This window comes from Elgaria multicarinata, chromosome 16 (genome assembly GCF_023053635.1).
Source record: "Elgaria multicarinata webbii isolate HBS135686 ecotype San Diego chromosome 16, rElgMul1.1.pri, whole genome shotgun sequence".
Classification (NCBI taxonomy): domain Eukaryota; kingdom Metazoa; phylum Chordata; class Lepidosauria; order Squamata; family Anguidae; genus Elgaria; species Elgaria multicarinata.
The window spans coordinates 16,714,393-16,741,607 of record NC_086186.1 but is presented as its reverse complement, the minus strand read 5'-3'; the positions used below and the strand labels follow the sequence as shown (position 1 = coordinate 16,741,607).

The 27,215-nt window shown below is 43.4% G+C and overlaps 1 protein-coding gene across 1 annotated transcript; it reads left to right on the top strand.

Annotated features, from left to right (window-relative positions):
- Positions 1–6,620: 6,620 nt before the first annotated feature.
- BTBD1 (BTB domain containing 1) lies at positions 6,621–23,652 on the top strand. The gene is made up of 8 exons (XM_063142780.1): positions 6,621–7,072; positions 11,753–11,909; positions 13,473–13,578; positions 14,709–14,906; positions 17,470–17,662; positions 19,954–20,041; positions 21,953–22,099; positions 22,925–23,652. Exons 1-8 carry the CDS (start codon positions 6,666–6,668, stop codon positions 23,081–23,083), a joined length of 1,455 nt encoding a protein of 484 aa, XP_062998850.1. The 5' UTR covers positions 6,621–6,665; the 3' UTR covers positions 23,084–23,652.
- The last annotated feature ends 3,563 nt before the right edge of the window (positions 23,653–27,215 follow it).

Sequence of the window (27,215 nt, the reverse complement as noted above, 5' to 3'; positions counted from 1 at the left end):
GGCGGGCATCCCGCTCCTCGAGCTGCGCCGCCCGCCTCGCCCGCGCGCCCTTCGCAGCTCCCTCCTCGGACGCCCGGTTCGCGCGGCGGAGAGCGACGCGCCGCCCCTCGGCGAAGGCGGAGCCCGCCCAACCCTGGCTAGCAACGCCGCCGCTGCTGCTGCTGCTGCTGCTCGGGCAGAAGGAAACCGGAGCCGCCCGCTGCTCTGCGCCCGCGGCGCTGCGCCCAGCCCAGCCGAGCCCTGCTGCTCCGCCAGCCGGCTGCACGCATGCAGACCTCCGGCCCGGCTGGGGCTCGAGGCGGCCGCCGGGGCTGAGCTAGCGCCGAGAGGGTCCCAGCCGCCGCCTCCTGGAGCCACGCGACGCCTCCGGCCCGCGGTCGGATAAGGCCAAAGCGGGCCGGGCCGGGGAACGTGACGGCGCACCCGGGTCTGTTTCCAGCAAGCCGAGGGGTGGTGGGACCAGCCCGCATCTCGCTCTAGGCCGGCGTGGTTTGGTTTAGACAACCATCGGCCTGGGGAAGTGGGGGGGGGGGCATAGCTAGCCATCCGGGGGGCGCCGATATGCTCTCCCCGGTTTCCCCAAACGGCCCCCACCCTCTTGAGAACATGGGAAGCAGCGGAGGCTGGTGGCTCCGATTTCAGTGGGCATGTAGGTCCAATCTGGGTTTCAGTTCAGAACCAGCTTGAAGTCTGAAGGAACTATTCAAGGTGCTGGATCCGTTTTGGAGATCGGGTTCTGCTCCTTGGGTAGTACTTTAGAGTTCTGGCTGGTTCTGGCTGAAACCCAGAATGGCTTCACAGCTACTCCAAAGTGTGAGCCCCCAGCCTCCACTGATAAGAACTTAAGAGCCCTGCAGGATCAGGCCAAGGGGCCATCTAGTCCAGCACTCTATTCACACAGTGGCCAACCAGCCGCCCATAGACACCCACAAGCAGGACATGAGTGCAACAGCACCCTCCCACCCATGTTCCCCAGCAACTGGTGTATATAGGTTTATTGGTTCCGAGACTGGAGGTAGCACAATGCCATCAGGACTAATATCCATTGATAGCTTTCTCCTCCAGGAATTCGTCTAACCCCCTTTTACGGCCATCCAAACTGGTGGTCATCACTAAATCTTGTGGTAGTGAATCCCTTGGTTACACTATGTGCTTTGTGAAGAAGTCCTTCCTTTTCTCTGTCCTGAATCTCCCACCAATCAGCTTCATGGAATGACCCCGTTGGGCTCTAGCGTTAACTTTTCTTATCTTGAAAATTTCCCACATAAATTATCGCTCCTCAAGTGGAAAACCGGCCAAGCTTGTATTTCTTCTCTTTTTGGCGGAGACGAAACTCATGTGCTAATGTGTTTTAATGGGGAAGAATATTGAATTGCGAAGAATGGAAATAGGTTGTCAAAACTTTCAAGCACATAATCCAGCCCTGCAGCCCCACCTTTTCCCCCTGGCTGCAAATCCTTTGGCAACTTCCTGGTTATTGTGCAGGGTTTTTATTTCTCCATTCTAAAAAGCTGAAATGCTTCTCCCAGGACTTCATTATTTTATTATTAATTTATTATTACATTTCTATCCCGCCTTTTTTCCTCCAAGGAACCCAAGGCGGCATACATAATCCTCCTCCTCCTCCTCCTCCTCCTCCCCATTTTATCCTCACAACAACCCTGTGAGTTAAGTTGGGCTGAGAGTCTGTGACTGGCCCAAAGTCACCCAGTGAGCTTCCATGGCTGAGTGGAGACTAGAACCCAGAACTCCTGACTCCCAGTCCAACACTCTAGCCACTACACCACACTGGCTCTCATTACTGACAATAAGGGCTATAAAATAAAATGTGCTGGTATTTTGGCCCCGCCCTAGTTTGCTTGTAGCTCCGCCCACCACAGGAATGCAGTCTCCAAAAGCTTCTCCGAATTTGTCTGAAAGTGATCCAACACCCTTTCTTTATGTCCAGCTTAATACAGAACACTTTTTGGGGTAGTGTGAGATTCACAGCAAAATATCCTTAAATGAATATATATATATATATAATAGCCCTAGAGTTTTGTCTAGGGAAAATATCACTGTGCCCCAACAGTGCACTGGGTTCTCATTTTCAGTTACAAAACATTTGGTACTGGCAATTGCCCACCAATGGCTAATAACTGTTGCCTCTTAGAGAATTCCGTATGCAATTTCCAATGTCTTAAAAGTTGCTAATTAGAGCTCTGGGTGCAGAATTGATAACAGTTATGATCCTCTGCTCCCCTTCTTAAACACAGACATCTATAGATCTGGAAAGATTTGAAAAGGATACATTGTATCAGTGTCCATGAGTATTTTTTTTTTTAAAAAAAATCTGGAACATAAATCAAATTTCCTGCAGATGGCAAAATTGTTCATTATGTGGCTCAGAGCAAGTAGATTAAAATTAAATTTAGACACAACTCAAAATTACGGCTGGCAAGTTTCCTACATTTGCAGATCGGTGTTTTTTTAAAAATACCATATTGTACGCTTGATTAAATTTTGTTCCTGTTCTATGTAGCAAATGAGATGTTGCAAGGATGTGGTGGGTGCCTCCTGAATCAGGTTTAATTACATGTGGGTCCTATTCTTCCTCCAAGGAGCTCAGAGTATCAATCTCATTTTATCTACAAAACAACCCTCTGAGGTAGGCTAGGCCAAACGGTGGTTGCCCCAAGATCTGTGAACTTCACAGCTGAGTAGGATTTGAATCAGTCTTCCAAGTCAACGTTCAGCACTCTAACCACTACACCACCAGTCTTTCTGTTGGGCTGCAACGGCTTTAGACATGTTGGCTGTGAACTCCAATGCATTAGGAGGGCACTAGGCTGGGAAATGGTACCCTACACTGATACATATTGAGCTGAAGGCAGTTTCAACACTGGTCCATTTAGGACAGGGTTGGGCAACCAGACCAAGGGGGTGGGCTAGATGACATTGTGGGGCAGAGCTCCACCTCTGCCCTGCCCTTTGCTGTGACATCATCACACACCACCCACTTTCTCTCTCTTTGTGCCTGTCCCTGCATGGAGAAACCACTGAGAGGGCGGTGTCTGGGCACTTATCACTCTGCTCACCTCCCCAGGAAGGGACTCAGTGTGGGGCAGGGGGGTGGGGGAGAATCCCCATGATATCTCTGATCAGAGTTTGGACATAACATAGTGATTCCTCTGCCCATGTCAGGGAGTGGGTTTTGGGAGAGGGAGAGGTGTGTGCAGAGGATGCTCAACCCTCTCTGTGTGAAAATTGGGCACAGTCACAGGCCGGAGAAAGTAAATGGTGGGGAGGGGGTGCAATTTAAGAGCAGCAAATTTTGAACAAGTAATGTCCTCTTTAAAAAAAAATCAAACCAACAAACCTCTGGCCTGTATATCACTGGTTCCCCTGGTGACAGGGAAGATACTGTTTCCAAGACAGCACCAGGCATTTATATTGCACACTTTCTTTCTAAAGCAGAAATTCCGGATCATCTTGAAGAAACATCTTCTTCCTCCCTAGTAGCAATTTTTTAATATTTGCTTGGCAAGGAGATGGTGTTCTGCCCATACTTACTGTTACTTCTGTTCTTTGTTATTATCTCACATTGCTGAAACCAGGCTGCAAGTCTCAGACGAAGCCCCGACTTTTTGTATGTATTCCTGATGCACGGGTGGCAGAACAATCAAGTGCAGAACAATCCTATGCATTTGTTTAGTGCTTTTATATGTTCCTCCCGCCTTCCTTCGGTCATGCAACTCAAGGTGGTGTCCATAGGATTACCAGGTGGTCTCCCATCCAGAACAGTGACCAGATCCAGACCTACTTAGCACCAGCAAGTCAGGTGGGTATATCATGCATTCTGACCGTGTTCTAGGAACAGAAGTAATAGGCTTTACTCCCAGTGTGGCCATTTACACATCATCCCCAAAAAGGGAACACATTGCTAAAAAAAAAAAGAGGACAAAGGAAGATACTGATCTGTAGACATTTGCACGTGCTCTTATAAGTACAGCTGCAAACTCAGAAATCATGACTTATAATTTAAGTAGAAATATGTCTCATAATGGAGAAGAGTGTGACCCAGGGGTGGGGGGATCTACACTACTGCTTTAAAGCACTTTGAAAACATTTGAAAATGGTATACGGAGTGTGTTTTGGGCCTCAACAGTTGTCAAAACTGTTATAAAGCGCTTGAAAGTGCTTTAAAGCAGTAGTGTAGATCCTGCCCCGGTGGGTGGTGTGCCTGCTCTGTCTGCTGTCCAGGTGGTAACTGCTGATGGGCAACTTCAAGGCTCCAGGCTTACGTTTTTGTGTTTCCACTTGGCCAGGAAAGGCCCTTATTGTTTAAACAAGAACAGAACAGACACAGAGAACACTAATGCCAGTCCACACAGTTAAAACTGAGTCCAGTGCCACCTACTGGCTAAACTATATAATGACACTATCCACACACAGCCTATAAAATGGCTTGCTCTACCCGCTTCTTTTGTGTAGGCAATGATCTTAGTTCTTATTGGTGCTTTCAGTCTAAATGTGAACTTTTTTTCTACTCTAATGAAAATTTATAAATGATTTTACTATAGCAATTCCCTAGCACTACTCTGGATCCATAGAGAAGAATTGCCAATAGTTGTTTTATTTTATTGTGAATATCCTCAAAACAGAACAGAAAATGTATCATGAAAATGGGGGGGCATTGTACATTACATATATTAGATTATAGTCAGCTTTCATCATATGTACCGTTCATTAAAAGGGGGGAGTTATACAAAGGTTTCAAGAAAAGCAGACCAGATATCCGTATATTTATCCAGTTGCAAGTTGCGTCTATATAACAATTGTTCAAAAGTTGATAATGTTATTAGATCCTAAATCCATTGCATTATGGGAGGTGTGGATTTGTCTTTCCAATGTGATAGTATAAGTCTTTTAGCTGTTATAAGGGCTCTGAAGATCCATCTGCACTGACCATGTGTTAACTTCCAAGAAGCCGGAAGGTAATTTAGGAGGACATGCACATTATTCCATATAATAGATTGTTACAGTACAAAGTTCATCTTTATTATAACCTCCTCCCAAAAAGGAGCAACTATGGGGCATTGCCAAAACGTATGAGTTAAAGAAGCATTAGATGCATTACATCAACAATTGTGTAAGTTAGACAAACCCTTATTGAAAAGAATTGCCAATAGTGACATTTAATAGAAATAGGAAGTTCAGATCCTATCACTCTAATTTTTCTTATCCCTATACTGATATTAGGGCAATCACACAGAAAAAGTAGACACACAGAATCCTTGAATTTCTGGTTTCTGGGCAGAAGGAAGAGCTGTCCATTGAAATCAATTGAGGAATCTAGGATTTTACTATCGCTCTGTTTGAGCATCGGTGTGTATTTCCAGAAACAAAAAGGTAGCAGCAAGTCTAACCCAGTTCAATTGAAATAGACTGACTTTTGACGCAACCTGAGGAGTAGTTTGGGGGATTGTTGCCTGGAAATCCAAACCAACCTCAGCCCCACCTCTGACCCTGCAGTATTGACAATGGACCACATGTGCGGCTGGCAAACTGAGGAATACATAAACTACTCACAGCACAGCCACCCAAACTGCAACAGAGATAAAATAGCAGTGGACTGCATTGCAGGTTGTTCTTTGTTACTGTCTCAACCCATTCTCCAATTTGCAACATCAGGCTAACCACTGGACAACCCTGCAGGAGTGTGGTAAACTGCTGTCATTTTCAACCGAACTCCCAGCCTGCAATACATGCACAAAATCACTGGATAATACTGCAAAGAGTAAAAACTCAGTCTTGGACTGACCACCCCCACCCACCCCCCGCAGTACAGGCATAATATTGTTGGGTTACATGGTAGGGTTGTTGTAAGCCCCTCAGCCTTAGCTGGATTCCCAAATTGCAATATTAACAATGGACTACCTTGCAGGGTTGTTGTGGGCCAATATCTTCTACACCGGTAATGTGGGGCAAATGGACTGGCAGGACCAATGTGTTGTTTTTTTTAATGTTTTAAAATAAAAATCCACAGGATAAAGCAGAGAGCCAAGAGAGGGGTGGTGGTGGGGGACACTCCTATTTCCTATCTTTTATTTAGAGGTGGACAGACTGGTACACGCTCACAGCTACAATAAACTCAATGGATGCTGGTGGCTCCGATTTTGGTGGGGTTGTGAATCCATTCTGAGTTTGAATCAGAAGCAGATAGGACTCTAAAAGAGCTCTCCAAGGTGCTGAAAATAGTTTAGGGATGTGGTTCAGCACCTTGGATAGTTCCTTTAGGGTTCTGGCTGGTTCTGACTCAAACCCAGAATGGATTCACAGCCCCAGCGGAATCGAAGCCATCAGTCTCCATAATTTCTAAGAGCAGCTCTTCGTTCCAGGAGACTTAAAAAAAAATGCTTCTTAATGCGAACCAGGAAATGACCTATCCGTTTAATGGAATGATTCTCTTCTGATGAGTATCTCTATAGGCATGCACTGACCTGCGCGCAGGCGCTCTGCTCTTCAAGGTAGCCGTGGGCGGAGCAAGAGCCGGATTCTTTCTTTTCAGGGAATTGCCCAGCATTCCATACGTGGCGCCTGCGCAGAAACGGCTTGGGAAGCGCCCGCCCATTGTGTGTCAACAGGCCGCGAGTGCGTCTGCGCCGGCGTGAGACGGGTTCGCAATGGCGGCCGCGGGCGGCCCTGAGGTGGTGGCGGCGGCGGCAGCGGCGGGGGGACCTGAGGGGCCGGCCGGAGCGGCGGCGTCGCCGGCGGCCGCGGCTCCCGTGGTGGTGCAGCGGGAGCCCGTGTACAACTGGCAGGCCACGAAGCGGTCGCTGCGGGAGCGCTTCGCCTTCCTCTTCGCCAACGAGCTGCTCAGCGACGTGCGCTTCGTGGTGGGCAAAGGCGGGCCTCGAACCGGCGGCGGAGGAGCGCCCGGACCCGGCCAGCAGCGCATCCCCGCCCACCGCTTCGTGCTGGCCGCCGGCAGCGCCGTCTTCGACGCCATGTTCAACGGTGGGATGGCCACCACCTCGGCCGAGATCGAGCTGCCCGACGTGGAGCCCGCCGCGTTCCTGGCTCTCCTCAGGTCCGTCGGAGGAGGAGGAAGGCCAGCGGGGGGGGAGGAAGAGGAGGAAGGCCAGCGGGGGGGGGGAGGAAGAGGAGGAAGGCCAGCTGGGGGGAGGAGGAAGAGGAGGAAGGCCGGGGGGGGAGGAAGAGGAGGAAGGCCAGCGGGGGGGGGGAGGAAGAGGAGGAAGGCCAGCTGGGGGGAGGAGGAAGAGGAGGAAGGCCGGGGGGGGAAGAAGAGGAGGAAGGCCAGCTGGGGGGGGAGGAAGAGGAGGAAGGCCAGCCGGGGGGGGAGGAAGAGGAGGAAGGCCAGCTGGGGGGAGGAGGAAGAGGAGGAAGGCCAGCTGGGGGGGAGGAAGAGGAGGAAGGCCAGCGGGGGGGGGAGGAAGAGGAGGAAGGCCAGCCGGGGGGGGAGGAAGAGGAGGAAGGCCAGCTGGGGGGAGGAGGAAGAGGAGGAAGGCCAGCTGGGGGGAGGAGGAAGAGGAGGAAGGCCGAGGGGAGGAGGAAGGCCGGGGGGGGGGAGGAAGAGGAGGAAGGCCGGGGGGGGAGGAGGAAGAGGAGGAAGGCCAGCGGGGAGGGGAGGAAGAGGAGAAAGCCCAGTGGAGGGGGAGGAGGTGGGGTCCTTCCTTCCTTCAGGCGGGGCATGACTAGACTGATGACAATTAACCATCATGCTCCTGTTATAATGAACATAAGGTTCTCTCTAGCCTTCCCCAGCTGCTGTATTCCAACACAGCTGTATTGCAGATGTGCTGGAATACAGCTCCCATCCTCCACATTGGCCATGCCCCCAAACACATCTGGAGGGCAACAGGTTGGGGGAGGCTGCATCCCATACATAAGGAGTCCCAAGTAAGTGTCACTTTAAGGGCAAGCCATGCCCCGGAGAATGTGACCTTGGAGCCTGTGGTGTGGATTTTGAATTGATTTAGATAATTGTGTCGCTGAATTGTGTCAAATCTCTGGGAAAGCTAACTTAACATTTTTTTAAAAAGGCATTGTGGTTAATAGAGTGATTCGTTGAAACATTTATATTTGGCCTTGCTAGCATGCATTGAAAAGGGCTTATTGACAACGCAGTAGTGATAACCTAATACAATGCAGCGTAGCTGTAATGCAATATCAGTCAGAAAAGTGGCACTAGGGAGAAATCTGAAAGGGTTGATGGAAAGGGGGGATTTTACAGCCTGAAAGGAAAGCATAGAACAGGGGACCTGAACAGCACATTGGGGTGGGGAGGAATGTCCACCGATCTCCTCGCCCCACCCATTTTAACCTTTTTCCACGCTCTTCTCAGCACAGATTCAGCTGTTTCAGGGACAACAGTGTGGCTTCCTTCAGGTGGTGGGGCTTGCCCCTTGGAGGAACCCATAGCTCTCTGGGTTGGGGGTTTTGCTTTCTTGGTACAGAAGAACAATTCCTGAAGTGAGATTGTGGCGCCATGGGCTGCAGTGGTGTAATTCAGAAGAAGGCAATTCGTGGACCGCCAGATGATTTGATCAGTCATAGCCAGTGGTGAGGGATGATGAGAAGTAAAGGCCAAAACATCTGGAGTGCCATGAGCCTCCTGCTGTAATTGAATGGCTTTTTGCACTCTAATTGTTTCTTTTATAGTGTCAGGGGAAATGTGCTCTAGTGTCTTAATGGAACATAGCCTTAAACCTTGCCGCAAATCAGTGTGGATAAATTTCTTAGTTAATTGATTTTTGCTTGTCTCAAGACATTTTTAGTATAAAATATAACTTGTAAATGCCACAATACATGTTTGGTGTAACTGCATTTGTCAGGGAATTGGGATGGGTTGCAGGCTTGCTCTTGGGTGTGCACAAGGTGGCAAACCTGGGATTGCTGCTTCCAGTTATTGTGCAAAATGCCATGATCTATTTAAAACCTGTTGCGTGCACCCTCTGTGAATACTTGGATGGGTTTGTTGGTGAAGCCTCTTTCCCTGTTGGGGAAGGTTTGGTGTTAAGGAGCTCTAGTGCTTCTTGTTCATCACCTTGACATCTGCCATGTGCAAAGGTGGAATTGCAGTCTTGAGATCTTTTGTAAGTCCGAGGGAATTGTCTAGATACAATGCTTGAGCCTCTATTCAAACCAGTTACTGCACAGTGGTTTGTTAGGTATTTTGAATAGAGCATAGATATGGGTGTGGGAGATGTTGCTTCAGTGTGTACAATCGGAGGGAATGCAGTCTTAGAGCCTGAGGTGCAAATCATTGAAGCCAAAATGTTTCATATCTGGACAGTAGCAAAGGCCCTCTGAACCAGACTTCTAGGAATGTAGCATTTCTTGTTTTGTTTTTGCACCTGAAGGCAGTGCCTGGCCTTCCAAGATTGGAGATATTTTTGCAGATATTCAAGCTTGCCTGTAAATATTTTGGGCAAGCTTGCCTTGCACATGCTGCAAAACCAGTAGTTAGGATCATAGGAAGCTGCTTTATACCGAGTCAGACCATGGGTCTGTCTAGCCCAGTATTGTCAGCACTGACTGGCAGCCACTCTCCAGGATTTCAGGCAGGAGATTTACCTGTTTTAGCTGAAGATGTTGGGGATCAAACCTGAACTCAACCCCAGAGCTACAGCCTTCAATTTGCTCTGCAGACAAAAGACACTAGGATCTTGAGACTTGAGACCCATTGCTGTTCATGTTTACTTGAAAATGAATTTAAAGGCTTACTTTAAACTAGTAAGGGTCTATAGGACTGCAGCCTTGATTGCCCTCATGCATAGTGGACAATGTTTGGCTTAGGCGCGCTTCTTCTACAGAAGTTTCGGAAATGGCATCTGCCTACTGAATGGCACTTAAAGCGGCTAGTTGATTATTGACTTGAATGGGATGGAAACCTATATGTGTGAGGGTCTGGCTATTGAATAGGCTAAGGGAGAATAGACTGGTTGGTTAAGGAAATGAGACAGTGAGCTGTATTCAACACAGTGGGACTTAATTCCAAGTAAACATGAACAGGATTGATTTTAGGATTTTTTTCCTAAGAACTAACACTGTATAATTGTTAAATCCTGTAACTTGCCTTTATAAGGTGTGATCTAAACGTGCATATTCTACAATACCATTATTTAAAAATAGTTGCCAATTTGTAAATATATAAATTCTACAATACCATTATTTATAAATAGTTCCCAGTTTGTAAATATACAGATTCTACAGTACTGTTATTTATAAATAGCTATCAGTGGGTTTCATACAGTTTGATCTCATTGGACATAATAGAATAATTTAGTCTAATTATAGTCTTAGGATTTGTTTTGCCTTCAGGCTTTCTGAACTGGCTTGTATGTAACTATTATGTTTCAGTATTTAAATTGGGTATCTTGCTGTTAATACCCTTATTCATTACCATTTTAAGCCAAAGCACTTTGTTTTACTATTTTCTCCTGTTAACTTGAATAAGAGTAAATTGACTTCAACCCAAGGTCTCAGGGTTATAATTTGGGCTTGGATCAGCCTCAGTTTTCATCTCAGTTTTATTAATTTTCCAATTTACTGTATAATATCCCTGGTACGCAGCTATTTGGGCAAGTAGTTCTATCTCTGTTTTAGATGTCTTTTGAACTATTTAGTTTGGAATGTTGATCTTAAAAGATGATCTTTCTCTCTACCTAATCTTCCTTTGATGCTTTTAAGTCTTCGGCAATATCCTCTCATGAAAAGTCTTTCTGCTTATTTTTCATTACGCAGAATAGTTTGAACAGGGACTCTTCTGTTTTGGGAGTGTAACTGCATAGCAATTTTTCAAACTTCTTTAATCAGTACAGCAAGGAATTCTGTTTTAAGCTATCTGAAAGTATAAGTAAACCACAGTAGTACACTTGGCTTAGATTTTATTTTGCATTCCTGTTTAATAGGGGTGAGACCTGTAATAGAATGTTGCAGTGTACCCCATGACTTCAGACAGCCCTGAAACAGAGTAGTGCTATGCATACCTGGGGTGGGTGTTGAGTTTCAAGGGCAGAGAGGGAATAATGTGCCTTGTGTACTCCCCACCCCTTCAGCCTTCTGATGCTGTGCTATATAGCACAGAAGATCTGCCACTTGAAAACATGAGTTTTGTATAGCTACGTAGTGGGGGAGCGGGAAAAGATACACAAATATAATTTTCTTGTGATTCATAAATTCACATACTCCAAAGGAAGTGAGGCAGGTGGCTACTAGGAGGAGGGCTTTCTCCGCTGTGGCACCCCGGTTGTGGAACGAGCTCCCCAGAGAGGTCCGCCTGGCGCCTACACTGTACTGCTTTCGTCGCCAGCTGAAGACCTTTTTATTCACTCAGTATTTTAACACTTAATTTTAACTTAAATTTAAATTTTACTGTTTTAACTCTGTATTTTAATCTTATATCAACTTTGCTGCATGGTTTTATCCTGGTTGCGCTTTTTATACTGTATTTCGTAATTGTGTTTTAACCTGTTGGGTGTTTTACTGTGGTTTTAATTTTTGTGAACCGCCCAGAGAGCTTCGGCTATTGGGCGGTATAAAAATGTAATAAATAAATAAATAAATATACTTCTGCATACCTGAGACATTTTGTAAGTACGTAGAAGCCAATAACCTGTTTCTGGGTATCCCTGTTCCACTTCCAATCTGACAGGTCTGTGCCCATCTGAATCTTCTACTAGAGGGAATGGTACTAATGAGGATGCATCAGGTAGCCCTCTTAACTTTTATTGTCTTTGCCTTCCAGGTTTTTGTATTCAGATGAAGTTCAGATTGGTCCTGAAACAGTTATGACCACTCTCTATACAGCGAAGAAGTATGCTGTCCCTGCCCTAGAAGCTCATTGTGTAGAATTTCTTACTAAGCACCTTCGAGCAGATAATGCTTTTATGCTGCTTACTCAGGTAACTGTCTTATTACTGACTTGCTTTGGATACAGAGGTGTATTTAATGAACTAATTAGAAATGCTATATAACTGCCTAATTATGTGGATCTGGGCAGTGTGTGTGTATAAATTGATATACTTCACAGCGGTTCTTGTTGATGCAGGTGTGAATGATACCAGAATAGGACAGGTAAAATTCAAATTAAAACAACTTGTTGTTTGTCTACAGAAGACTTTTATTAAACTTGGGTTATTAAACATTTTGGGCACAGGTAAAAAAACAAAACCCTTATTGTTGGTAGGTCCCTAATAGTAATAGGTTGCCCTGAGGATTGTATGTGGCTGAATTTGGATGAGCTGGAGCATCTAGTACAAGCCATGGGCTTGAGAGCTGTCTGCCCTCACATGTGTGGCTTAATCCATTTGTTTCTTCAAATGATATCTTACAGTTGTGTCTAAACTGGCAGGTTTGAGCCAGACCTCCAAAGCAGGATTAGTCCGCTGTACTGTAGGTGGAAAATCTGGAAATATAGCATGAGGCAATCATCAGCTGTTAATTTGCATATTTCCCATAATGGGGAAGGAAAGGAAAGGAAAGGAACCTCTCATGCAAGCACTTGAGTCATTACTGACTCTTGGAGGGACGCCAGCTTTCGCTGACGTTTTCTTGGCAGGCCTTATAGCGGGGTGGTTTGCCGTTGCCTTCCCCAGTCGCGGTTACCTTTCCCCCAGCTAGCTGGGTACTCATTTTACCGACCTCGGAAGGATGGAAGGCTGAGTCGACCTGAGCCGGCTGCCTGAGAGCCAGCTTCCCCTGGGATCGAGCTCAGGCCGTGGGGAGAGTTTCAGCTGCAGTAACTGCTGCTTACCACTCTGCGCCACACGAGGTTGGAAAGTGGAGCTAAAATTGTCCTCTATTCCCAGATGCATCTTGAGGGAAGTTGTGGATATTAATCTTTGACATTATCAACCTCTAATGTTTAAAAAATCAGATTCAGCCATCCCTGAACATAACTTTAAAGCAATCATCGAAACTTCTGCTTACCAGATAATTACCTGAAAATATTGTTGCAATCCATTAGACTTGGTGGGACTTACTTCTGAATAAGCATGCGTAGGATCTTGTTGTACATCCCAGAGCTTCTGTATACGTACTCCTAACAGCAGTGAAGAGACTGTGAGCAGGGTATAGGATTGTGTGTTCCCTTCTTGCTAGGGAATTCTCTTCTTAACTGTGGTCAAGTATTCTCATTAGTAGCAACATTAACCACAGGTAAGGCTCCTTGGGGCAGTGGTTTATCAAGGAAATGAAACCAGCACTCAACTCAGGATTCATATCTTAGTTAAATGGGAACCTTGATTAGCTGTGGTTAGTGTTGCAGCCGACACAGCTAAGGCTGGGAGGGATTGGCAGGGGAGCATTCAATTTTTGTATATAAAACATCTTAATATTAAACATGAACTTGGGGTTGCTTGAGTAAAATATATATTTCATTATGGAAATGGTTTCTATTAGCTATCAGGTCTGTCCTGCAACACTGAGTCAGCGCAATAACTGTAAGCAATTTTTTTTCTGGATAGGCTCGTTTATTTGATGAACCGCAGCTGGCCAGTCTCTGCCTTGACACAATAGACAAAAGTACTATGGATGCAATAAGTGCAGAAGGTTTCACAGATATTGATATAGGTAAGCAGCCCCCTAAATATTAAAGTTCTGCTGGAGGGACTGGACAAGGCATGGGGAACATTGGAAGTGAGCTAGCTGTATCTATGTATGCATGTGCTCTCCAAGCGACAAATTCCACAAACAGGGTGCCACAACCGAAAAGGCCCGGAAGCATCCTCAGATGGCAGGGTCACTCATTATATGGCTTCCTCATAAGATCCTATGGTACTGGGAAGGGAACCTCAAATGTTGCTGAACTTCTGCTCTCATCATTCCTAATCATTGGCCGTGTTGGCTGGGACTGATAGGGTATTTGTTTTGGTTGCCCTTCTCACTTGTAGATTCATAAAGGTCCACATTTTTTGTATATAAATCCCATCAATAAGCGATCTGCTAAGAGTCAGCCTTTTAATTTAGCAAGTTAGCTTGATTAACCATTTTAGGAGAGGCTAGTTATTAATAGGGTTTGCAGCCTGATGTAATGCATGTTTTACTCAGAAGCAATTTCAACTGAATTTCTATTCAATTAACTCCCAAGGAAGTATACGTAGGATTGCAGCAATAGACCTGGGTTGCATGCCACAGCAGGCGAAACATGGGCTATTTAACCCACGGGGAGGGGGGGTCCACGCCGCGTGCAAAACACTTCTATTTTCTGTAAACAACCTCTAATCGAAGATTATCAGCATCATGTGTAAAACCGGACATGGGTTCACCCATGGTTTGTTTGGGGGATAACCGCTGGGTGGTTTAGCCTGTAAACAACCCAACGGTCCAGGTTCGCATGTCACGCTTACATCGGATTGCGCCGATTGGAGGTTGTTTATAAAAACTGGCTCACAGCCAGCATAGCCCTTGATTTCTCCAGGAGAATGGCAAACACAATGGAGAAAGCCAGCAGATAGGCAAAGAAAACAAAACAAAAATAAAAATGGTAGTTTTTGTTCATTGTAGTGGGTTTTGTTATGCTGTTAGAAGGTAGATCACATGATGCCATCTAAGTGGAAGGCAGGGAGGTCAAAGCCAGTTCAGCTGGAATCTGTCTTCCCTGCTACAAGTCGAATGTGCATGCCTGACAATATTGTGTTAACTACACATCGAAATTTAAACCTTCCTCCAAATTTGCAAGTAACAAAATTCTTTTTCTTTAGACACGTTGTGTGCTGTACTGGAAAGAGACACGCTTAGTATTCGAGAAAGTAGGCTTTTTGGAGCTGTTGTTCGCTGGGCCGAAGCAGAATGTCAAAGGCAGCAGTTGCCAGTCACATCTGTAAATAAGCAAAAAGTACTTGGCAAATCCCTCTCCTTAATCCGTTTCCCACTGATGACAATTGAAGAGTTTGCAGCAGGTAACTTCATGGCTTGCTTCATTGTTGTAAAAAGTGAAAGCTTACATTCATCTTTGGCCATGATGGCAAAAGTGTGTTTCCAGGATCCAGTCCTATGCACTTTTCCTAGCAGGTAAGTAACTTAATCTGTGTTTGGCAACATGTTCATTGATGAAGTTTAAAAAGCACAGAAAAACTGAAGCACATTTTGATTCCTTCTAAAAGAATTTGGCTTTCTAGAAATTCTAGGATCCTACACATGTTTACTTGGAAGTAAGCCTCATTGATCTTAGTAGGTCCTTCTTCCTAGCAAATGTGTAAAAGATTGCAGATTTGTTGTCTGTTAGTTTTTTGTTAAATAAGATAATACTTGTTTGGTCTCCTTCCAAATGTTTCTCTCACCGTAGCATATTTATCAATTGCAGATAAGGTTGCAGCTGCCAATAATAAGTATTCCCAGAGATCTTACAGATGTTTATCTTTGTAAGGCATAAAACTTGTGCCTTGTTAATTGACTGTTTGCTTTCCAAAATGGAAAGGGTTTCATATTGTATGATTGCTAACAATAAATATGAGTGATACATCCTGCAATAGTTATTGCAATCAAATCAAAAAGCTTGCAGTAGTATAAGCCACTATCCAAGTTATTTAATGCAATAAGGATGCAATCCTATACTCACTTGAGAGTAAGTCCCATTGAACTGAGTCGGGCTTACTTCTGTGTAGACATGTGTAGTGTTGCACTGTAAGAAATTTGTCATGCCATAGATTAAACAGAGGACAAGTAATAAAAATCTGTTGACTTCATGTGCAATGTTACTTTCGGAAATAAAGGTATTTCTGTTGAAATCTGTGGTTCTTTTTATTAAAATGGGTATTTAATTGTATATTTAGTTTTGTACATGGGAGTGTCTAACTTTGCATTTTGTGTTTCATGTATAACTTGATGTGTTCTGGTTTGAAATTGTATATAAAACATTACAAATCTGAGTCACTTTAACGTATTTGATAACTCACACTGATAAAATGGTATTTACCATGTGCACGTGAGACTCAAAACCTGTTAAACAAGAATAATTCCATTTTTCAGCTTGTTTAATTGGGTTCCCAATGGCAAACTTGACAGCATACACATATTTATGGACCATGTGTTATAGAAAATAGCTAATCGCTGATGATAAAATCTCAGTTACGAAACATCTAGTAATACAGATAGTGCTCAAATCTAACGCATGTGTTTTAGCAAATCTTTTGACGCAGTTCAGACATAACAATTGCCATGGGTTGTTTAAACCGTGAGTTAGTCGTGAGCACGCAGGAGCGAGTGTACTGCCTCCTGACCATTAGCTTTCTTTCATTTTGGGATGAACCGCTGGAGTCATCTCCCTGGGTTATTCACAGTGATGTCTGAACCTGAAACTCTGGGTTTGTTGAGAGAGAAACAGCTCATAGTTTTAACTAGGGAGACCATATGAAAAGGAGGACAGGGCTCCTGTATCTTTAATAGTTGCATAAAAAAGGGAATTTCAGCAGATATCATTTGTACAAAAGAATAAGATTTACTTCCAGATGCATGTCAAGAACAGGTCCTGGGATAATTATTGTTTCATATTATTTTGAGAGAATCTTCCCTTCTCAACCTACAATGATTAACTTTAAGTAGGGTGACCATATGAAAAGGGGGACAGGGCTCCTGTATCTTTAACAGTTGCATAGAAAGGGGAATTTCAGCAGGTGTCATTTGTAGATATGGAGAACCTGGTGAAATTCCCTCTTCATCACAGCAGTTAAAGCTTTAGGAGCTATACTAGAGTGACCAGATTTAAAAGAGGGCAGGGCACCTGCAGCTTTAACTGTTGTGATGAAGAGGAAATTTCACCAGGTTCCCCATATATACAAATGACACCTGCTGAAATTCCCTTTTCAATACAGCTGTTCAAGATACAGGAGCCCTGTCCTCCTTTTCATATGGTCACCCTATTTTAACTCAACTATAAAGCATGTGTTAAAATTCTGGGTTGTTTTCTCTCTCCACAACTCAGAATGCTGTGTTCAGACGTCACAATGAATAACACTATGTTCCTGGGTTGTTTTGCAAAACAGAAGCAGGTGAGAGCCAGCATGCTCGCTCACTTCCACGTGGTCACACCTGCCCATGATTTAAACAGCCCATGGTTAGTTGTTACATGCGAACTGGGCCTCTGTGGATATTTCCATCTAACTGGGGAGGTCATTCTAACCTGTTTTTCATATCAGTGCATATATTGCTTTCAGTCTTAAAGAGTGTTATAGCTCATGCTAACAGATAACCAGTATGTTCCACAAACCACTTCTGTTGGAGTATTTGGATTTATACCCACTTAATACCACTGTCATTTTGTTGTTGTTGTCAGCTTTCTCTTGAGGGTTGTAGGTTTTTCCCTTTTATGACCCTGATAAATTAATCCTAGTTGAACTGCAATTTAGCAGTGAGATAAATGTATATAAGTAGTTCTGTAAAATTAATAGTTGCCTCAAGAACATTTCTCAGTTGGCCTTCTAGTGTAGAATACGTTCAGCTCAGTTGCAATGCCTTTTTTTCCAGGTCCTGCTCAGTCTGGAATTTTGTCAGATCGGGAAGTAGTAAATCTCTTTCTGCATTTTACAGTCAACCCTAAACCTAGAGTTGACTATATTGACCGACCAAGATGCTGTCTTAGAGGAAAGGAATGCAGCATAAATAGATTCCAGCAAGTGGAGAGTCGCTGGGGTTACAGTGGAACAAGTGACCGGATCAGGTATTGGTCACCCATTTTCAGGGGAAATCATGTGATTTGCCTATCACAGTTGGGAGAAACATTCCAGAACATTGTTGCCCAGTTCGCAACCTAGGGACGTGCCCTGAAAGTTTGCTTGTTGATTGAGTAGTTTTATTTTTAAAATGTCTAACCTGTCCTTCATCTTGATGGATTCCAAGATATATTGTATATTTTATACAGTAAAAATATAATACAATAGATACTATGTCAATCTTCAGTAAAACTCAATGGCAGTGAGACCATAATACTGTTAGGCAGAACAGATGCAATAAAACAGTGTGAGTATGCACACCGACTAAGCATAGAGCCTTTTATTTAGCAAAGAAGCCCTTGCTCTCCCAGTATCCTCCCATCCATGAAGCACTGAAGGAGGCAACATAGCTAAGGATGCTTGTTCTGCATTGGCCAGTGGTCCTTCGGTTTTCCATGCAGGGCAGGAGAACACGTAGGGCATCAAATATATACTTGATCGCTACATCTTGGACTGTGGCATGAAGGGCTTCTCTTGTGACTCCAAGACAGGTTGACGATGGAGAGAAAGGTGCTCTGTTCTTCCTGTGGAAAATGATCTAGTTGGGTGTAAACACTTGGTCATAAGTTTGGGATTGAATTCATAAAGACGGTTTGCATGTAATCCTGTTGGCCTTAGTCCTATTCCAGATATTGTGATTTGACTATTTCAGTTCTAAATGTCAATATTAGTTCAGGATATATTTTCTTGATAAGAGCCTGGGATAGGAAGAGTTACTTTAGGCACAGTCAGTGGATTATTGTTTTTTTACTTTGAATAGCAGGCACGCACACCGTACCATATCACAGACTGCTGTTAAAAGTATCTTCAGTTTCAAAAGCAGCTTGGCATGTAGCATGAGTGGCTGTTCCTCAACAAACATGCTTCGAGCCTCCTTGGCTGTATGGGACTAGTTGTGCAGCTCTTTGAATTCTGGCCAGGGTGTGTGTGTGTGTGTGTGTGTGTGTGTGTGTGTGTGTGTGTATCACACACACACACACACACAATGATTGCATCTTCCTTAGCTTACTGTAGTGTTCAGCCTACCCTCTTCTGCTTATATTTGAAGCATTTATACTAAAGATGATGGGGAACAGTTAAATAATAAATGTCTAAAAGTACATTTGAAGCAATCTTGGAATGCCTAGGTTCTAACACTTCCATGAGTTGTAGAGCTTACACATTACACGTAATACCAAACCAAATTTTAGAAATCCACAATCAAATCGATAACACACACCTCTGTCTCACGGCATCTTAAAGCAATTGAACTACCAGGAGTAGCTTCTAATTCAGTTAAAACACAGCAGTCTGCATTGTCCTGTGAACACAAGACAAAGCAAAATATTTTAACTAGTGGCCTGACACAGTTTTCTGGAAGGGAATACAAAACGAGTGGAGGAGTGCTTGAGAGGGTCCTGTTCCTTGTCAGTGGCTCACTTCAGGCAACACGTCAACGCAGTGTGAAAACTTCACTCAGCGGTTGAGTTTTTAGGAGGTACTTCCCACACAACATGTTCTAACTCCACCGTTGTGTGAATGTGTGCTACCGTGGAGTTGAATAAAATCCATCATGATGTTTGATTGACAATTCCTCCACCCTCTCTCCTCCCCTGGTCCTCCTGATGGTATCCCATCAGCCATTGCTACAAAAAACAATCCCTGCGGCTCTCCTAGAGTGGCACTCGCTCCTTTTGCCACTCTGGCTAGGGAACTCTGTAGGCAGTGGGCAAAATCAATGCAATGGAAAACTCCACGGAGCCTGCCACAAAACATGCAACACAACAGTTGTGCAGGAACTCTCCTCTGCACAGCGTGGATATTCTGCGTGGAGTGTTTTCCAAAAAAACCTCCACCATTGTGTGTTCCTGCCAGACAACACATTTCTCAATGGTGGTGTAAAAACTGCACTGTTGAATTCTAAAATCACCTTGAGAAACACGTCTGAATGGGGCCAAAGAGGAGTCAGAGCTCAGCCACTTCTGGAGATCTTGGTTTTTGGTGAAGCTGGTTAGAAAGAAGACATTCCCTTAAGTAAATATGGTCTCATTTTACAATGTTGTTTTTAGCATTTGGAGAAACTGGCATTTATACACTTCTAAACCCATTCCTCTGGAAAATCAGTCCTTGTTTTAAAGAAATTTTGTAGGGGTTCAAGAATTTCAATTTTTCAGAGATCTTAAATTGGTAAATTGTTTACCTTTTTCTCTTTGCATTACATATACATTGACTTCTATTCTCTTTTTCTTTTGTTTAAAAGGTTCACAGTCAATAGAAGAATTTCAATTGTGGGATTTGGATTGTATGGATCTATTCATGGGCCCACTGACTACCAAGTTAATATACAGGTAACATAGTTCTCTAAGTGTCTAATGAGTGACACACTTTCCTTAGACATCAAAATATCTAATCGTTCATCAGTTGAACTGAATTGGCCACAGATGTTCTACTTAGTAGATATTCTTGCATCACTTTGCGATGTCAGATCAATAGGATTGTGGGTTGGAGCTTCGGCCACGGCTAGACCTACTGGGTCTAGCACGACAGAGGGGGTATGATCTCACAATATGGTTATCGTGAGATCTCCCCCTCTGCCTACACGCAACGTGCGAAGTCCCAGGAGGAAGAGAACGTTGCGCCCACCATTTTGTTTATTTTTGATTCGAGAAGGAGTGCACAAACGCTCATGCGCAAACGGTAACAGGGTGTTTTTTAAAAAAAATCCCCGCACACCCCAACTCACCCCCAATAGGCACAGAGCTCCTGAGGAGCTCGCGATCATACCCCCTCTGTGCCCGGCTCCTCACAGTTACTCGTGAGAAGCTGGGACAAACCGCGACGCCCAGCCACACTTTCCATGGTCTTGGGATCATCCCAAGACCGCGGAAAAACCAGGATAGAAGGGTAGGGCGAATCCCAGGGAAAGTGAGGGATCATCCCTCCCTGCTCCCAGGATCCCCTGTGCGTCATTTGAACACACAAGAACGATCCCAGGGCGATCCCCGGGATATTGCCCCGTGTAGCTATGCCCTTGGTCTCCAATGGCCCTGTGAAACAGGCTTCTCACACACACACTTGCCAGTCTGCAATACCCTGTACTGCTTCCCCCCTCCCAACACATAACATTACTTCTCAAAGGTGGATTCAGTAATATTTCTGGAATGCTCATGTTGGAAAAAAGTTCCTAGGCCATGTAGACTGAATCGGGTGTTTGAAAAATACTTTGTGGGTGCAACCCTATCGGGATGGCTCCACACCTCGAAGTCAGAGGTTTACAGCCATCCAGTGCCAAGTGGGAGGAGTGGCAGAAGAGGCTGTTCAGTTTGGAATGACTGTAAAATGTGAGTGTTCAATTTGGACTTCTGCACAGACAAGTAGTAAATTAGAAATATACTGCATCACAGCAATTAAAAAGGGCTTGTGGCCAAGAAATATTTTAAATAAATAAAAGGAAATTAACACACATTTAATTTGAATTTATTTGTTACATTTTTATATTGCCCAATAGCCTATGCTCTTTGGGCAATTCACAATTAAAAATTTCTGCAGAAATAACGTCCCACATCTACTTGTTGCATAATAGGTTATGTTTAGTTTTAATTCATTTGAGGCATTTTGTATAGATACTTAACAGTTGTTTATTTTTGCCGCAAATTGCAAGTTACAAAATACCAGATTCTCCAAGCAAATCATTCTGCACTCCAAATTTGTTTAAATCCCTGCATCCGGTATCTATACTTTCTCTTCAAGCAATCAATCTTTGTACTAAAATCTGTATTTATTTTTAATTAAAATTGGCCACTTGTGTTCACTAAAAAAAAAAAAGTGTACAAAATGTTGTGTAGAGAATTTGAAACATAATTTTAAAAAGCCAACAGCTAGAAAAAGTGCCAGCACTGAAAAGACTCTCACTCTGCTTGCCATCTGCCTTACCTATGATGAGGGGGCACCTAAAATTGGTTTTAAGCACGGCCCAGAAACAGACTGGTAGCCAGTTTGAGATCTCTTAGTACAGGTGAGAAACAAACCTGGGCACTGTAGTGAGCTGGTACGTTAATCACAGGTGCCATTTAAAACTCCATTTTTGACGTGGGTTTGAAAACTTTGCTCATTGGTTGGGGTGTCAGTTTGAGTCAGGAGTTGCAAGACCTGAACAGGCTTCAGTGTCAAATACCAGGCTGTGGTCCTCTCAATAAAATGTTTGGGAAATGGTTTCTTAAAATCACACATTTATTTCTGTGCTTTGTGTCCGGCTACAGATAATAGAATATGAGAAAAATCAGACACTAGGACAAAATGACACTGGATTTAGCTGTGATGGAACCGCCAATACCTTCAGAGTTATGTTCAAAGAACCTATAGAGATTTTGCCAACTGTGTGTTACACTGCTTGTGCGACGCTAAAAGTAAGACACTTTTATTCTGTTCATATAAGCAATGAGAACTGGATCTTATATGCTCTGTATAAATGCACTCTAGAGGGGCCTACCCTTGAAGAGTATCCAGAAGCTACAGTTGTTGCAAACTATGGTGGCGAGGTTGCTAAGCATATTACACCTGTCTTGAAAGATATGTACTGGGTTGCCAAATGCTTTCTGGCTCTATTCAAAGTGTTTGATTTTTTTTAACCTTTACAGCTCTAAATAACTCAGGATCTGACAATCTAAGGAAACTCATTATGGCTTGGTTCAGACAACCAGGCCATCAACTCTGCATGGGATAGTACGTTCTCCAACAGAGACCCTTTTATGAGCACAATTACCCAACAAGGCCCCTTTTTCAGGCATGTGTGAAAGGGCTTTCTCCAGAGTTGCTGCAAAACTGGAATCTTTTCCTTCAAGAACTGTGATTGGCCCTTACTCTCTTGGCCTTAAGAAAGTGTGTGAAGATGCTTTTTAAAATTCAGCCTTTTAAATTGCGTAGCTTTAATGTTTTATGGTTCTTAATGTTCTTATTTGCGTTCTATCAGTGTTTTATTGTTTTTAATTGTTGTGCAGTGCCTTAATGGTTTTTTAGTAAATAAGGCGGTATATAAATGTTAATAATAAATTGATATCTGCTTATAGAATCCAACAATTGCATTTTTAAGTCCAAGATCTGTGCGCATGTATTTCCTGCTCTTGTAATTTTTTGCTGTGAATATACTATAGAGACCATTCTATGTTTCCTGCTTACCACATAAAGTATTATTGAGAGGTTAAAAATAACTCATTTTTGTTGTTTATATTTAGGGCCCTGATTCTCATTATGGCACCAAGGGATTGAAGAAAGTAATCCACGAATCTCCCACTTCAAGCAAAACCTGCTTTTTCTTTTTTAGTTCACCGGGTAACAACAATGGCACATCGATAGAAGATGGACAAATACCAGAAATAATATTTTATACGTAATTTCAGATAATGGAGATGAAGCGAAGAATTGGATTGATTTTGCTAAGAAAGGACAGATGGGAGATATGGAATACTGTGAAACTTTGTAAATATATAATTACAGATGTGTTATGAAACTGAAGTATTGTACATGGAAGGTACTAAAAACTAGTATTCACTACTTCCAGCGGCAGTATGCAGCCAAATCGTTCTTGAACTAAAATATTCATACCTGTACATAAGTATTTAACTTGATCACTTTAAATGTGCTACCCATAACCTGGAAGCTGGAGCAGAGTATTTGTATTCCCCACCCCCACCCCCAAAATATACTTGTTGCAGATGATAATATTATCTGTGGACAGTATGACTGTGTTCCTGTACAATGCAACACATTAAACTGAGCTTGTATTCTTCCAAACTAAAAATGAAGTGATGAAGAAAAGCAGAATTAAGGTTGATACAAATTTCATCTGTGATTATATTCAATACAGTGTACATAAACTTAATCAGTTTTCTTGTGTACTGGAAAAAATGTTACTCAGAAGTCAGTTGTATGAAGCTATTCTTAAAATATAAAGTGGAAGAAACCTTGCCTAGTTCTGAATACTTTAGTTAAACAAATTTGAATACTTTAGAGTGACATGGACACAATTCATACATATTCAAATACACTATGGTGAGGTAAGTATATGGTAACATTCACTAATCAAGACTAATGCTTACAGGAGCTGAATCGTAGATTTGTGATTATTATGGAAGCTATTTCCAAGAAGACTTCGTTTTCTTGTATGGCAGATTTTGTTGTGAGCTGATGTAGCATAGCGGCTGAAACTGTAATTCTATGCATGTCTACTCAGAAGTAAGCCCCCAGTGAGTATTACTCCAAGGAAAGTGCTGTAGGATTGCAGCCCAAGAGATTGAGCTACAAATTTGGAAGGCCCTTGCTCAAATCTTTCCTCATTGTTAACAAACTGAGAATAAAGGATGTTGCTCAGAGTCAAACTACGCTAGATGTAATGGAACCCCCTTCCGTGATGCTACAAAAAGCTTTCCAGCCATTCTCAAGAAACGTTTTGGATTTAGAATGCCCTTAATACCAACTTTAGTATTGCAGTGCTGGAATTCTGATTCTAAATACTTTTGCTGATGTACCTGCCTGCAGTCAGTTGGTGATTTTCACTAATGCAGCAAATCTCCAATTGGGTATGGCAGGTTTCTAAAAAGGAAACTGATGATCCTGTATCGTTTTGTTCAGAACTGAACTAGATTCAGAAGTCCAAAAAATACAATAACCCCAGGAACGATGAAGTCTTACTCAGTGGAGATATTTTGCGAATGGTTGTTCGCAGTGGGGCTGTGGACTTGGCTATAGCAAAACTAATCTTGTTACAGTAGATACATTTGTGAGGAGCAAAATGATTGGTAAGGTTTTTTGTTTGTTTTTTGAGGGGGGCTCCTAACCACCTGTTTTCTATGTCAATCAGTAAGGTATGCAATTTTACAAGCTTGCATCCAACCTTTATTGAAAGGGTTGTGCCTTATACTCACTGAGGTGGTCGTGGCTCAATGTTAGATCCCCAACACCTGTAGCTTTGACTAGCTGATCCTTGGTTCATAGTGTACATTATTAACACCTCACCCCAGTTTCAAAAGTGATTTGTCATGTATGAGAGGCTGCTGTTTGAGAAATAAAGCCAAACATATCTACCCTATTTCTTCGATTCTAAGACACACTTTTTCCCCCATATAAACTTCTCTAAAAATGGGGTGCGCCTTAGAATCGCGGGTGTGTCTTAGGGGTGGTTTTTTTCTGTTGGTGGTACCGAAATTAGTGTGCGTCTTACAATTGATGGTGTCTTACAATCGAAGAAATACGGTAATCAGAAATAAGACCCATGGAGGTAAATGAGACTTTCGCCCAGGTGAGAAGGTATCTAGAGTCTGCTTGGCCTTTAGAAATACTCCCATAGTGGTTTGAGTCTGATATTGGTTGATTAGAAGTTGCTCTCATACAGGCATTTTCCCAAAATGCTTTGATCAGCAAATCATATCCTTTACAGCAGTAGTTCCCAAACTTTTTCAGGTAACCGCCCCCTTGGTTCCACAAACTCATTCCCAGTGCCCCCTACCCTACACTATAAAAATCATTATTCAGAATAGCAGTTTTCAATGACCCACTAAGGAAGATAATAACAATAAAATTCAAAACAGTAACAATTGAATATTTATTCAAAATCCAATTACATTTTTTTAGTTTATTCAATTAAACATAATTGATGAACTTCATCCAGTGATATCATCTTTTCAAAGTCTGATAGTCATTTAGCGAGTATATTAGATATTACATTTAGTAACTAGGGTAGATTTGATTTGATTTATTGCATTTATATACCGCCCCATAGCCAAAGCTCTCTGAGCAGTAGAGTACCTCACTATTCTGTAAATTCTTAATGTGATGGATGGGCTTGATGAAGTGATACCAGTTTTCCAATGTCTGGTTTAAAGTCACTTAACATGAGTTAAATCACCACATTTAGTAATCTGTTTTGCAGCCAGCGTGGCGGGGCACACCAAGCAGGGTATGTCTCTTAATTAGCATTTTGGTGCTTTTGAAACATTTCAATTCACCGTTAAAAGTACTCTTCTTAAATGGTATTAATACATTTGTGGATTCTTCACCTATATGGCTTGGGACTAAACTACCTTCTCCCATAAAAATGTCCCTGGGTTTTAACACCTTCTGGAGAGGCGCTTCTCGGAAAAGTCCACCTTGAGCGATCCCCTGCCCCTTAATGCCCCCCTATGCAATCCCACTGCCCCAAGGGGGCAGTACCACCCACTTTGGGAACCACTGCTTTACAGGTTCAAGAAACTGCAGATCTGACTAGCAAAACAGGAGGGAGGGAAAAGGACTTTCCTATAAGAAGTGTAACATCATTTTTGAAGCGACCTTGAGAATGTAACAAATCTGTGAGCTGCTAGTTTAGCATACCTAGCTGTATGTGGCTTACTTTAGTGAACCAGGCAGATGCTGTATTATGTCCCACAAGAGTTTTATTTTATTTATTTTTTATTTATTTAAGGATTTTTATGCCGCCATTCAGCCAAAAAAGGCTCTCATGGCGGCTTACAAAAGTATTTCTTGACAGTCCCTGCCCACAGGCTTACAATCTAAAAGACATGACACAAAAGGAAAGGGGATTGGGAGGGAGGAGGAGGAGGGGGGAAAGGAAAGCAAATTCAGGCACTACAATCTTAGTTGCAAAGTTCAGCAGTTACAGTTGACAGCAGGAGGGAGGGGGCTCTCAGCTGGAGCTGGACCCAGGCACGGTGGAGAGGGGCCTGGCTGCTGCTTCCTCCCTCACTGGTGGCCTCTGCAGAGACAGTTGACAGCAGGAGAGAGGGGGCTCTCAGCTGGAGCTGGACTCAGGCACGGTGGAGAGGTGCCTGGCTGCTGCTTCCTCCCTCACTGGTGGCCTCTGCAGTGACAATTTTGACATATTGCATGCTATGATTTTCCACTGCTCATGGGGATGAAAGGGAATGCATGAATAGTTTTACTACTGAGAGGTCCCTGCCATCTTGTTTCTGGTCCCTTAGACTTTTGCCATATTTTCCAATGCACCAAAAAGGATAGAAAACTTAAAAGATGGGACGTGTCCTTAAAAAATTACATTTACCACACGAAATAAGGAATGAACACCCCAGTTATAGAGAGCATGAGCACCTCCCTTTGCTGCTACTTTTTGGAGCCGTGGAGGTCAACACACACTGGTGCCCAATCAAAGCTATGCTAAAAATCCTGAATTTTTCCATAGTTTTCTATGGACAAGTAGCATCAGTGGAAGCTGGTGACACCGATTTTGGTGGGGCTATGAACTTTAAGGAGGCTATCCAAGGTGCTGAACCCATTTGGGGGGTAGGGTTCAGCCCCTTGCATAGTTTCTTAAGATTTCTGGCTGGTTCCGACTGAAGCCCAAGCTGTGTTTATAGCCCCACCGAAATCGGAGTCGCCAGCCTCCGCTGGTTATCCTGCAGACAGAATGATGCTGAAACCGGCTATTGATCTCGGGTGTCACTCTAGAATTTTCTATCTCTATGAGAAGAACTACTGTTGCCGGAAGTAGGAAGAGGTTGAGGCAGCTGCAGT

Bases quoted from the DNA above. Each gene is read 5' to 3' on its own strand.
- BTBD1 (XM_063142780.1), top strand. From the start codon at position 6,666: ATGGCGGCCGCGGGCGGCCCTGAGGTGGTGGCGGCGGCGGCAGCGGCG. The intron at 13,579-14,708 runs GTAAGCAGCCCC...CTTTTTCTTTAG, and splicing joins TTTCACAGATATTGATATAG to ACACGTTGTGTGCTGTACTG. The intron at 17,663-19,953 runs GTATTGGTCACC...TTTGTTTAAAAG, and splicing joins GGAACAAGTGACCGGATCAG to GTTCACAGTCAATAGAAGAA.